The sequence below is a fragment of the Ischnura elegans genome, assembly GCF_921293095.1.
Source record: "Ischnura elegans chromosome 13 unlocalized genomic scaffold, ioIscEleg1.1 SUPER_13_unloc_3, whole genome shotgun sequence".
NCBI classification, from domain to species: domain Eukaryota; kingdom Metazoa; phylum Arthropoda; class Insecta; order Odonata; family Coenagrionidae; genus Ischnura; species Ischnura elegans.
The window spans coordinates 4,493,612-4,508,323 of NW_025791659.1; the positions used below are offsets into that span (position 1 = coordinate 4,493,612).

General features: G+C 37.0%; 2 protein-coding genes across 4 annotated transcripts in view; both read right to left on the minus strand.

Annotated features, from left to right (window-relative positions):
• LOC124172940 (zinc finger protein OZF-like) lies at positions 1-13,002 on the minus strand. 3 transcript variants are annotated; one of them, XM_046552466.1, is made up of 4 exons: positions 12,875-13,002; positions 11,617-11,719; positions 4,182-4,433; positions 1-3,471 (listed from the first exon to the last, which is right to left on the minus strand). In XM_046552466.1, the coding sequence occupies exon 4, from the start codon at positions 3,274-3,276 to the stop codon at positions 1,807-1,809; it is 1,470 nt and encodes a 489-aa protein (XP_046408422.1). In that variant the 5' UTR covers positions 3,277-3,471; positions 4,182-4,433; positions 11,617-11,719; positions 12,875-13,002; the 3' UTR covers positions 1-1,806. The 3 variants fall into 3 exon arrangements, with proteins under 3 accessions (XP_046408422.1, XP_046408424.1, XP_046408423.1); XM_046552468.1 differs by having other exon boundaries at positions 4,127-4,433; XM_046552467.1 differs by lacking the exon at positions 11,617-11,719.
• Positions 4,317-14,712, minus strand: part of LOC124172975 (craniofacial development protein 2-like) — a 16,583-nt gene continuing 6,187 nt past the window's right edge. Inside the window, exon 2 of the mRNA XM_046552505.1 lies at positions 4,317-4,433. Coding sequence (XP_046408461.1) covers positions 4,317-4,433 — 117 coding nt within the window. The remainder of the gene's footprint in view (positions 4,434-14,712) is intronic.

Here is a 14,712-nt window from a genome sequence, read left to right on the forward strand (position 1 = left end):
GCTAGAAGGACTCTGTTCTTACAGCCAGAGTTTAGTTAGGGTGGCAGTGCTAGTGGATGCCATGGATTCCGCAAATTTTTGGGAAGGTTTACCTAGATTTTCAAGAGAGCTGAACAGATGTGCAGATCATTTGCCAATGGCAGTTCGAAATATACTAGGATGTTGATGCAATTTTTTGGAGATTTTTATTTTCTGTGCTTTGTATTTGATGTAGGTGTGTTCTAGGCGTCAAAAGCCAAACTTGTGATGACCACTTTAAGAGTGGTTTCAGCAATTGCTGTGAGCAGGATGGAGACTAAAACAGGCTTCTCGTGGATTGATATCAGATGGATGTAATGGAAGCAGCATTGTTTCAAGCAATATTCAATAAGCGATGGCGTGACTTTGAACAGTGAAAGACGATGCGTGGAAAGAATACTGTATGTACCCTTTTATCTAACCCCTCAAGCCTGACTTTAAATGCCAGTGGTCTCTCCATCAGCATGTGCGAAGTTACCTTGATAAAAAAGTGATGCCTTCGCGCTAATTCGATTTGTTTACATTAGTTTATAGTGAAGGGAGAGCCAAAAAGGAAGAGCAATGGAATTAGTTGAAAAAGTATAGCGATTATTGCCTAGCAGTAGTAAGAATGTGCCCTACCACATTTTCACAGGGCTAGTTAAAAAGAGAACATGGAGAGTTCTTTGGAAAATAAAGTTCCTTATATTTTTCAGTGTATTCACTTTTACCTACCAACATTGCCTGGCAATTTTTGTATACAGAAGCCGTTTGCTTTCATTTGATTAACAAGGATAGTTGCATCATTAAAGTAGGGCACAATTTATCCAAAAACACAACAATCACAAACCTACTGAGAAGCATATAGTAGCAGCAACAATAAACCATATCCAGAAGTCAAGTGACTGAGGTTTAACACTTTCCTCTTCAATTATACTTTATCAACTAATTGACCTATCAAGAGAAAAGCATTCTTGAAATTCAGTACGTAGAATTTAAATGATAGGCTTACGCTTATTAGATTGATTCCATTTAAATTACTATGGTGAGGCAAAAGGGAAATTTTTGCAATAAGAAAAAAAATGTGACAATATTTTACAATAGAAAATTACATTTTACCATTTAAACATTGGTAGAGCAAACATATTTGAAAACCAGATTCATAAGATATCTTTCAATACAACACATCTATTCATTACAGTGGTATGACAATGTTTTACAATAGAAAACGGCAATATCTAACCATAGAATTATTGGTATAGTTAACATATTTGAATATAAAATTCAGCAACACATCTTTTAATGCAAAATATCTAATGACTACTGTCACATTATTTTTAGGCTATGAACACAATTTCACCGATTTCAGCATGGCAAAATTCCTTGTGTTCATTATTAAATCATATTGAGGAATAAGAAGGATATGACTATGGAGAAAAATCCTTTTAGCAGTCAACATTGAGTGAAAACTACAGGCAAACTGCCTTCACTCAGTGTGGCCTTGCACTCTTTGCTACTGATCTACATCAGACTGAAAATCACAAATCCACGACTTCTTCACGCATTCCCCAATATGTGTCACCATTCCTATGGGTATCCCCTAATGATTACTAAATTGTGTGAATGAGAAACTATTTGTATGATTGAGATTTGATAATTGGGCTCCTCAATAAATATTTGCCACAGGTAAAATGAGAATAATCGTAAAATTTATATGACATATATTTGCTACGGGTATACATGAAACGTGTGTACAAGTAGGGAATATGAGTAAATCCATCATACGAACAACTTGAGGAATAATGTCCCTCACATGTGTGTACGGAAATGACTCACGCGGTGACTCTTTCGAGAGAAAGATTTCCCACAATCGCTGCATGAAAAGGGTTTCTCCCCTCTATGGGCACGCAAGTGACAGTCGAGTGTGTACCTGCGAGCAAAGGACTTGCTGCAGACCCTGCAGGAATAAGGTCTATCTCCTGTGTGTATACGTGTGTGTGTGCTTAGGTTGCTACTGGTAGAGAAAGATTTGCAGCAAATGCTACAGGAATAAGGTTTATCACCTGTGTGAATACGCATGTGAATGCTTAGGGCATTACTATAAGTGAAGGGCTTGCTGCAGATACTACAGGAATAAGGCTTTTCTGCTGTGTGTATGCGCATGTGAGTGTTGAGGTTGCTACTCTGAGCAAAAGACCTATTGCAGACACTACAGCAATACGGTTTGTCACCTGTGTGTATACGCAGGTGCACGGTAAGGTTAGAACTATTACTGAATGACTGACAGCATATTTCGCATGAATACGGCCTCTCTCCTGTGTGGGTATGCATATGGGTGTAAAGGTGGTTACTCTGAGAGAAAGACTTATTGCATATGCAGCATGTAAAAGGTTTCTCTCCGGTGTGTGTAACCATATGTGTGTTGAGGTTGCATCTCTGAGAGAAAGACTTACTGCAGACACTACAGGAATAAGGTTTATCTCCTGTATGTATACGCATGTGCACGGTAAGGTAATTACTATGACTGAACGATTTACAGCAAAATTTACATGAATACGGTCTGCCTTCTGTGTGCGTTTGCAAATGGGAGTTGAGGCTGCAACTCTGAGAGAATGACTTATTGCAGATGGTGCATGTAAAAGGTTTCTCCCCAGTGTGTATACGCATGTGATTCTTGAAAGTAGAAGCACAAGTGAAACACTTATTACACACACTACATGAGTAAGGCCTCTTTCTTGCACTCAAACACTTTCCCTTTTTAATGTCTCTCTCACAAGGGGATGCATTTGAGGACACACCTACTACACATGGGTCAGCTCCTACAGCAAACCTTCTCCCTTTTCTACCCTCTCCTTTCTCCTGAGTCCCTCCTCTTATTTCCTTAAGAGGCCCATTTCCTTTTATCCTCAGCCCTTGTCTTTTACTGTTTGGCCCTTTTATGCCTACCAAAATGGATGACTGATCATCCTCCACTAAATTGCTGGCACCAAAATGAGTTTCAACGTGTTTGATGAGCTCAATTTTGGTGCTGAATCCACCGGTGCAGTGGTAGCAATTATATGAAGTTTCATTTGACATTTGTCCCTCTACAACATTTTTCGTCTCACAATTACTAAACTCATCTTTGCTACCCACGACTGCCTCTGCGCAACTCCTCTTTTTACTGATTCTGATCATCCTGAGGGCATTAGGCATGATTGGTGCATCACAACCACTTCCACCCCTCACCTCACACATTGTTACTCTGCCTCTTCTGGTGGTGGATGCTTGTTTGCCCATCAGCAGAAAATGGGTAAGATGTTAACGAGTGAGCATGAAGAGCACCACAATTTATCAAGTCTTCTTTCATCACATTCCTTCATTCTCCGCACGGGATGCTCCATACTTGGATTTAATGACTGTTGCTGAGGCTGAGGAAGCAATACATTCATCGTTTCAGACGATCCTTAAACTCCTTTCTGCTACCTGGGAGCCCTAGAAAAGAATATGATATTTTAACTACAAAAGAAAGTTTTCCTTACATAATTTATAAAAACTGTATGGTAGATAAACAAAGCGGTTTTACACAAAGCAATATAGCTGCTTCAAACAATCTGCAGGTACCACCCCTTTAAATATGTGTTCATTTAGAAGTCAAAATGTGAGATAAATGCTATGCTAATTTATTGAACAATTGCAAAAGAAGACACCCCACAACGAAGTGCCACCTGCATTAAGTTGGATACATTGATAAGATAATGATTGTTCTTAGAGTTAACAAAGCAGATTAGAAGGATAGGAGGCTGATTGGGGAATTGTACAAAACCCAGGTGGCAGCTATGAAAGTTAATGGAAATTGACGGCATGGATGAAGCTGGGCAAAGGAGTAAGGCAGAGCTTCTGCCTTCCACACACCCTATTCAACACATACATAAGAGGTGATGGTCAGTAAAATCAAGAAGAGCAAAAATGACATTGGGATTGTTGGACGCGAGATAAAATGCAACAGGTTTCCTTATGACATGCAGACACTTGCCGATCACTATCAGAATGTTGAAGAATGAAAAAAAGTTTAGGAATGAAAGTAAACGATGAGAAACTTAAGTGATTTTCTTTTTCTAATTTTTAAAGTGTCTCTCCTTTTACTGACTCTGATCATCCTAATGGCATTAGGGATAATTGGTGCATCACAGCCACTTCCACACCTCGCAACAGATCGAGTGACTCTGGCTCCACTGATGATGGATGCTTGTTTGTCCATCGTCAGGAATTGAGCAAGATGTTAACTTATCAGCCAGAACAATTCCACGTTTTTCCAAGTCTTCATTCATCATATTCCTTCATTCCCATGTATCGGATGGTCCACTCTCAGATTGAACGACTGTCAGTGAGACTGAGTAAGCAATACAGTCACCACTTAGATGTTTCCCTAAACTTCCTTCTACCAGCTGGGAGCCCTGGAAAAAAATTTAATATTTTAACAACAAAAGAAAGTTATGCTGATCTAACTTATTAAAGCACTTTGGTTGATTACCAAAGCCATTTTATAGAAGGTAATATACCTGCTTCAAAGATTCAAGATGGTCCGCCTCTTTTAATATATATTCACTTAGAATTAAAAATACGAGTTAAATGCTAATCTAATATAAAGAACAATCACAAAAAGAGAACATGAAGCGTAACCTGTATCAAGTTAGGTAACCAGAATTAGAAATAAGCTCAGCAACAGCAATTCATAAATGGTGTGAGCACAAAAGAGGAAAGGGGCAATGGATGAGGAAAAGAAGCACACTATCACCTATTCAAGAAACAAAGATCTGGATTGAATAAAATGAGGGAGTCATAGGACGGACATCCAATCTAGCACTTACAATTATGCTACTTAAAGGGAAAGCAAAGCAATCTGTGGGATCTATGAAGTTTTGAGTTTCCATCATTCTTGTGAGATAAAGGTGAGGAAAACACTTCTCTTTCACTGTACTACGTGGATATTTATTATGGATTAGAAAGAGTACAGGATTTAAAAAAAGTCACTTGTCATTTCAAAAGGTGACAATAAAACAATAAATTATAGAGATTACAACAAAATAAATCATGCTGTTATGTTCTGAAGTTCCTTCTGAGCCAATGCAGGGGCTAGCAAGTCATCTAGAGGAGTAATTTGTTATGGACACTGTTGAAAGGATTCTGAAGTATTCAAGTCAGCAAGCAGAATATAAGTCCTGTTGCAGAAATGTCATATCCTACCATCCTCAACTAAACTATCCTTTTCTAGATACATAAGGCTATTTTATCTGGGATTCTTTTCATCAGTGGTGATCACCCAGTCCTCCCATTAATAATTTACTCTGGTTTACTCTGCACATGGTACCACCACAGAATAGGACCTTGGGAATCATACTTATGACTTAAAGAATACAACATGTAAACCGCTGTGGTCAAGATTCTATGTAGTGAGCAGAGGAGGAACTGTGACCACCATACCTAGGAGAGTGAAGCACATGACTGACTGTGACTCTTGGATCCTCAAGTCTTCCTTTCTGAGGGATATCCCGTTTTTAAAAATCAATACATATTTATTAGAAAAAAGTCGCAGTCAACTTTTCACTTAACGAGAAGCATTGTCCAGTTTAAAGGCAGTATCAGAAAGTGTTCTAACATGCCAGGTTATGAGTGTAGGTACACAATTAAATTGTAAATTACTGGTAGTTATATATACTAAAACAGTAAGCATAAGTTAGTATGTAATCTTAGAATGCAGAATTAAGTCAAAATTCATAACAATGGAAGCGGAGATGGCCCACAGGTATACACAGTAATCCATGTAAACATTAAAAACTACTTGACACCTATGGTGAAACATAGTACTAGTTGATATATCTATACTTCAAATGCCAAATTTAGCAAAATTCAAATGATATTGCAAGAAGGGATAACTTTCAGACAAACCACAGTCATTCACATAACATGAAAGCATAATTAACATGTTTACCTTATTACATAATGCAAGATTAAAACCGAAATCATCATATTGTTGGCACGGGTTACGTTCAGGCATACCTCAGTATATCATATAATTATGAATACCAAATTGACAGAAGTACCTAATATTAGAATGCAAGCTGTAGTCAAAATTCATCATATTCGAGGCAGGAATGACTGCCAGGCATAGCTCAGTCCTTCATGCAAACAATAAACCCTAATTAACGTATATATTATAAAATGAAAAAAATCACAGTTATTGTTATCCGAGGCTTGGAAAACCCACCAGGCATACCTTAGTTCTCCATGTAAATATTAAAACCTATTTCAGATACCTAACCCTAGAATGCAAAATTAATCAAAACTCTTAATATTGGAGGCTGGGATAACATTCCAGGCCTATCTGTCCTCTATGGGAACAAAAATAAAACCTAATTCACATATGTACCTAATCTTAGAATGGGACATTGGGTCACAGTTCCAGGATTGGTTAACCCAAAAGGCCCAGCTCAGTCTTCCATACAAGCATTCAAACCTATTTGACACACCTTGCCTTTTATTCAGAGGTTAATAGGTATAACTCTTAGATGGATGTACACCTAAAAAGTTATCTCATCCTCCAATAACCTAAGGTGATTCTTTTACTCCCACAGTACAACTACACTGTGAAGATAAATATATAAACCCATTAGATGGATGCATGCATAAATAGTCATCTGTTACTAACAATCTTTTAAGTTGATTATGCAGACCAATACTCATTAGGTTTTTTCTCTCTCCAAGAACAACAGCAATGATTTACTTCCAACTTTAAATTCAGATTTTCCTGCAATGGTAGGTTTAATATCTATAATGACATAACATTTTATCGTCTTGGTTGCATTACTTACTTTGCTTTTTACTTTAGAGTTTTAATGATTTTCCATTGCCATCCTTCCTTTCAATGTGATAAAACAACTTTTTCAAAAGTCCCATAAACGCAGGTTGTAGAAAGGAAAATTATTACGAAAAATTATAACAGGGATATTACGTACAAGATTAAGCAAAAACAAGCTGATCTACAGAGCAGCAGTTTTCTATGTGGAAACATGTCCACTTAGGAAGAAGGACAATGGAAGACTGAAGGCATTCAAGACATGGGAGTGGAGAAGAATTGGAAAGGTAATTGGACGGAGAAGAGGATGAAAAGTGTTGAACACGGTTTTTGATAAGTGGCACCTTCTAGATGAGATATGGAGGAAACAGAAGATATGGATGGAGTGAGTACATATTGAGCTGGGAGAAGATGTTGAAAACAGTTTTAGAGGGTAAAATGCTGGGTAAACGAGGAAGAACAAGGAAGAGTATACGATTTTTTAGTTCTTTTACAAATTGATAAGAGGACAGTCATAAGGGAGGGGAGAATCCCAGAATACTCTATGAAAACATGCCTTATCAGTTAAATACTTAAGTAACAACCACCTACGTCCACATATGCCATAAGAACAAATCCTATGAAATCATGCATATTTCATCAAGCACTTAGACTTCATAAGTTTATAATTCCATACTTCCACCATCGTTCCCACAAAATATTTACCAGAGATTTTGAGAGACCAAAAATTTCATTTTACAAACATTATACAGATTATACATTCATCCTGTAGGAATCAGAACTTGATGCAGATACAAGAAGGAAGAAATCATAGCACAGGTCCACAAGGAAGTTAAATGATTTTTGACCTTTTCAGAGTCATATGACAACCTAAAAAAATTAAAGTATATTCTGATAATTCCATTTAAAATTTAGCAGCAGCAAAGCGTCAGGAATACTCCATTTGATTCTTTCCTTTTGAAGTTGAATGTAATGGATGGTAATCATGTTCCATTGGAAAGATAATTCAGCTGTAAATTAAGCTTCAAATGGCCATACATGAGACCCATTATGTTCTGCAAAGAGATTTCCAAAAGAAGTTAGGGAAGATAAGTGAAATTACGCAACAGCATTTAATTATTAAGTATAATTTAGGGGATGACGCATTGACAAAGCTTAAGAAACCACACGGCAACTCTTGAAAGGAAGAAGTACTCATGGAATCTTTTCTGTAAATATGAACGTTGCGAGAGGATGGCTTTCGCAGAGGAAAATTTACGGAGAGGAGGGAAACACTCACTTGGAATACTTCCATGACATAGCAACAAGCTGCTTCTAAGATATGGTCACTAATGGCTTAAGATGCATATTTCAGGTAAAAGAAGCAAAGCATGGTCCAACACTTTACCAGAAGCATCTCAAGGTAAAGAAATGTTAGGCTTTCAGATAATGCATTCAGATAAAGAAATGTTAGGCTTTCAATGTTTTAAGTGCCACAAAGGAATGCATCTGCATTGATTTCCCATGCATGTATTAAACAACAAACTGTCAGTGATCATCAGACACTGACCCCAATACCTCCGCCATCCATTCACACCTACCACAGTGTTCTGCACTCATAAGATACAAACATGCAGACGATGAATAAAGACTTTTCAATGATCCACTAAGAACACTAAATGTTTGTACAGGTCTTAACAGGAATTCATTCTTTCCTCAAACAAAAATTTTCAAGGAATAATGCTCGGTGCAACCTCATGTGCATATTTCACTTTAAGGGACCTAAACAGTCAATTTTTTCAATAATGGCAATCATTTGAGAAAAAAATACCACAACAAAGAATAATTAGGCGGCTTCAAAGCAAAAGTTATGAACATCCCAAATTACAGCACTAAATAGCATTCTAAAATGACGTAAATAGGCACTTCAATAGGCGTATTAAATTGAGCATCTAACAGGTTTTTTGTTTTCCTGAAGGTAAGCGGTCCATAATGATCCCACGATTATCATTAAATATTCACTGCATGGAGTAATTCAGCTGCAAAAAAATAAAGTTAACAAAAGAATCTCCCTTGTACCATTTTTTATTGTCAGCATCCACAGGGAAAGGCCATGCGAATACAGAATCATGGTTCAGTTTAAAGTAATCGTTAATGTATGATCACAATTAAATAAATAAATAAATTGTACAAAATTTCAAATTAAACCAAAACGTTTAACCATGGCAAGTTTCATGAAAATGCGAGTCGGTGGGTGTCATTTGGTCAAAATATCGGTTGATTTCACATGGAATGACCCGGCATTTAAAGATGTCATTCATAGAAACTTACAAAAAATGTTCACTAGCACATATAAATTAGAGAGAGCGAAAGGAAATGTTAAGAGATTCTCAAAATACTCATAACTAAATGAAGCACTATAAAAAAACTGAAATAGAGAATTAATGACTTCGTCGATCAACACAACAAAAGCAAAATTACAAATACAAAACCATTAGACAGCTTTAAAGGAAATGTCATGATCATCCAGCAATACTCAGTGCTGAAAGAAGCATAATTAAAATTATAACATAGGCGCTTAACCATGGCAATTGAAGAGTGTGTCTACAGCCTATATAACACTCGAAAAGTATACCCAGAAGCACAAAATATGTAATGTAAAAAATATGTAATGTAAAAAAATATGTAATGTAAAAAAAGAAGCTACAAAGTATGTAATTTTATGATAATCCCGCAAAACTCAAGAGCTAAAAGAAGCAAGACCAACAAATTGAAGTAGGTGTTTCATGATGGCAATGCAAGAGAGCTTACATCAGCAATCGAAAAGATAACTCAAAATTACAATATTATCGGGCAGTTTCAAAGCCTGAGTCATGAGCATTCCCAACTAACTGCACTATGAAAGCATTAAAAAAATATGAAACTTTACATGTTATAATGACAGTTCAAGATATCATTAATAAGAACTTCCGAAAAATGTTCACTATCATAGGTACATGAATTAGATAGAGTGAAAAGAAATGTCAAGATTTTCTCCTAATACTCAGCACTAAACAAAGCACAATAAACAAACCGAAATAGAAAACTAATGACACTGTCGATCAACACTACAAAAGCAAACCCACGAGCACAAAACTGTTTAAGGAAATGTCACAAGCATACACCAATACTCAGCAGGGAAAAACTTTTCTGAACAGGGGCGGATCCAGGATTACTTTCTGGGGGGGGGGGGCACAAGCAAGGCTGTAGCCAGGATTTTGTTCGGGGGGCACACGGGTACCCCGTAATACAAAACGAACGCAATGATAACGGGGCCGTATTAAAAATATTGCATATTTTTTTAGGGTCTGGGGGCGGGGGGCACGTGCCCCCATGCCCCCCCTAGATCCGCCTATGCTTCTGAATATATGCAAATGGGTACTCTAACAGTACTCGAAAAGGACATTGTAACATAACATAAACAAGCCACCATATTGTTTTTATATAATTTAAAACTGACAATGGTAGTGAGGGACTGTTGTAACATAACATAAACAATCCACCATATTCTTTTTATATAATTTAAAACTGACAATGGTAGTGAGGGATTGTTGTGAAGGAAAAGGGGAGTTGTGTATAGAGAGTTGAAGGAGGCAGACGTGTTTAAAGGAAGGATCGGGATAAGGACTATGAAAGGTGGCGGTGTAGCAGAGAAAGGAAGAGAAAGCAGAGAAGGGGAGGCGCCTACGAGAGGAGAAGAGAGCGGGAGGAGAGGACTATAGCGGAACTCAGGATCCACGCTGATGCAGTTCATGGCGGTGGTTCAGAAGAGTGGTGGTGGTAGATATAAATGGAATTGTGATATCATGGTGGCTTTTGATGTTGGTTTTATGCTCTAAGTTTGAAAATATAGAGTTTGTTTAGAATTGTATTGTAATTATTTGTTTATAAAGCATCGAAGAGAGGAGATTTTTAAAAAGTTACAACATTCACAAGCGAAACACAATAAGGAATCTCCAAATGATAACTATGAGCATTCCCCAATACCCATCAACAAAAAAAAAACTATGAGCAAATGATAATATGCAATGCATGATGGCTATTAAAGGGAGCATCCATGAGAACTCAAAAAGAAAACCCACAAGCATATTATAAGCAGGTAGATTTCAAGGAAATGTCTTGATCATCCAGCAACACTCAGGCCTAAAAGAAGGATTATGAAAAAAGACACAGGCACTTCATCATGGCAGTTAAAGAGTGATTCTACAGTCTGAATATAACACTCGAAAAGCTTACCCAGAAGAACAAAATAAGAGAGGAGCTACAAAGAAATGTCATGATAATCCCCAAAAACTCAAAGCTAAAAGAAGCAATATGAACAAATGGAAATATGTGCTTCAGGGTGGCAATGAAAGAGAGAATTTATCGACACTTGAAAAGGAAACTCAAAAGCACAACGCAATAGGACAGCTCTAAAGCATGTATGATGATCATTCCTCACTAATTTGCTCAAAATATAAAGAAATAAAACTCTGCATTCAATACTGGCAGTAGGGATATCATTCATCAGCACTTAAAAACATGTTTACTAGAACATATGAATCAGAGATAGTGAAAGGAAAGGTCAAGAGATCCTACAAATAAGCAGAACTAATAGAAGCATTGAGGAAAAATATGGAAATAGGCAAGGAAATCATCTATCAGCACTACAAATGCAAACTCACAAGAAAAAAAATAATCGGACAGCTTCAAAGAAAATGTCATGAGCATCCACCAATGCTCAGCACTAAAAGAACCAGTTTGATCAAATAGAAAGAGATACATACCTCATGACAGCAATTACAGAGGGCGTCTATGAGCACTCAAATAAATGTCCAGGATTGAACAGGTATCACAATGTATGACATATTGCATCAGTCAACCACCACCCTGAATTGTTAACGACAAATGAACTTATGTTTATATCGATCACGTCATCTCTCATGGCATGTTATTTGATGTTGAGTCAGCCTATACTATTAACCAAGACATGGTTATGAATATACCGATGCTCTCCAAAGTAAAGAATGTTCATACATTAAGCCAGATATAAAAAAAACTTAAATTTTCAATGTTTTTAAGGCACACTTTGGTATTACGTCATCCTAAACCGGAATCATAACTTATAAATTTGTCAAGGTATAAATATAATTTAAGGAGCTAACATTTATAACGTTCGAAACTGGATCGAAATTTTTTTCTTATTTGACATTACATCCCACAACGGATCTTTTTTTTTTTCAAAATACTCTCAATTATAAACAGAAGAGTCAAATTCGAAATTGCTAGTGGATTGCTATATTGATATTCAATTGAATTTGCCACCGATAGATGTTTCCTGCCTTCACACTTTTGATCACTTTATGTTTTCGCTAATTTTACTGAAGATTGTACACATCCAACACTAGAAAATATTGGAATTTTAAATGTTTACAGTGCAATAATGAAAATATTTCCGCTACGCTGACACAGAAGAATGTGAAACTGGAATCGTCACAAAGGGCACATCATACAAATGGTATTCCTATCATTAATAGGAAGTACAAACACATAAACAAAAAAAGATACATGGTTGGTAGCATGGTTTAAATATCTGCGAGCATTAATAAAACATAATCTAATTACCAGAGACAACGCAACACAGAAATGTATATCGTACACATACATAAAGTCTACTTTGACTAGCTCTTCACACCAAGGAAATACTCAGTACAAGGTAACTATATGCATGACGCTTCTATGAGGTTCTTTCTAGAAATTGTGCATTTATGAGGCCCATCATCATAAAAACACATTAGTAAATCGCACATTAATCTTCGCCAAAAATATGGATACGACACACAAATACGCATTAAGTGTAAGGCCCTTGGAACACAAGATTATCCAATAATTTTCTCAACTTACTTGGCAGGAAACAAAGGATCCAGGACCAACTTTAAAATTATTAAGCAAATAAGAAGGATAACTTAAGTCTTAAGGACAACAATAAAACTTTAATGCAAATACCTTAACCACTAACCAATTTACAAACAAACAACTACTAACCTCAGGCAAAAAGATGTCCAGAATCAAAATAAATCCAAATGATCGTTTAATAATGAGAACACTATCTCTCAAAGTACACAATAGACAGTTTACTGTTCTCCGATGTGCACAAGCTACCACACATGCTCCCAAAATGCTCATGAAGTAATCGAGCGGCTGCTCGACTCGACGATATCGTCTCAAAAGTCGATTTCCAAACATATCGACACTTCGATATCAAAATTCGAGCGGCGGTCATTTTGGAATGGATACACATTGCAGCTCCCAAACGAACCAAAGACAGTCTGGATGCTTTATTTGTTTGGTTAAAAATCTGCTGTTATTTTAACAATTATACGTTTCATAATCTTCCGTTTAAAAAATTCAAGACCTTAGTTACTAAGCTACCAGAAAATACTTGGACCTATCTATTTGTCTGAAACCGAAACGTTTTAATAACTTATGGTTCTCTTCCATACCCGATGTATATAGATGTTCTAAGCTTCCTTTAAAATCAAAAAAGTTTTAAAGGTGAGTGGAAGTCATTAAAAATTGCTTCATGAATGTTAAATCGATTAGGGACAATTTCAAGACTGCATAATATTCTGATTTTCAAGTAATTCACAAGGGAACCATTCACCCTACAAGATATATCCACTAAATTAAAAACCCACTCGAAAACTATGGCTGTTCTTGAATATTACTAAATCTAAAACTCAAACTTTGGGGGCCAAACCCTCCCTCCCCCCGAAATTATATGGAGACTACGATCCTTTCGGGGGAAGACCCTCCAGGTACAGCCGTGCTTGAAAACAACAAAATTTGCAACAAAGACTTAGGGGGGCTCGACACCCCTCCAGAATTTTTCTGGGTGGCCAGGTCCCCCCGTAATCCTCCATCTACTCCGGTGTCGCAGATATGCTAAACATAACTTTATTTTGTACAAACAGCTAGGGGGTACCGGCGCTCCCCCGAGGTTAATCTACGATCCTTCTGGTAACGCTGGGACCCCTACCTGAGGGAACTGCGCGAACCCCCTATGATGCATTGATAAAAACCTATACCTTATCGATGAGCAGCATGGTTTCCTCACGTGTGTCCATGCGTCCGGTTATTTCTGCTGGTTGTTTAGATATAACCGACATAACAAAAAATAACCGAGTACTCGTTCCATTCCAACTTGAGATCCATTGAGAAAAACCTTTTCACAGCGAAAGGTTTTTCCCGCGAGTATTCGATCATCCGGTTATTTCTCTCCCCCCTGCCATCGGTTGCTTCAACGAGTATGGTGTGAAGCGAAACGTTCTCGAATCGAAGCATAAGAAAAAATGAATTCTCAATCAACAAAAAGTATAATCTTGTTGCTAACATTTGTCTAGTTCCAAATCTGCGGTTATCTCCACAATTAGTTCGTAAAAATATAAATTTCATGTAGTCACCAAAGGAACCTATATAATTTATTCACAAAAATTACTATCATAGTCCCTCAGACTTCGTCTACATCCAGGGGCGTACCATGGGGGGGGGGTACCTTGGCTTACCATGATTTTCATGGTAAGCCAAGTTGTGACATTTGAGAATGGAAAAGGTGAATGAAACTAACATTTTAAGAAAATTATTACAGTGCTTTATTAGTTTATAAGTTTATTTTAAAAATAGTTTTATTTTAGTTACGTATCTTATAAATACTAATGCATTTTGTATTTCGTGGGTTTAAAGCAAATTTGTTGAATACTTTCGTTTCAATTCAGTACAGAAGACATCTGCGACTTTTACTTCCTGGGGGAAGGGCAGCTGCCCCCCTGACCCTTGCTGGGTACGCCTATGTATTGAATCATGAGTCTACATTGGCGTGACTT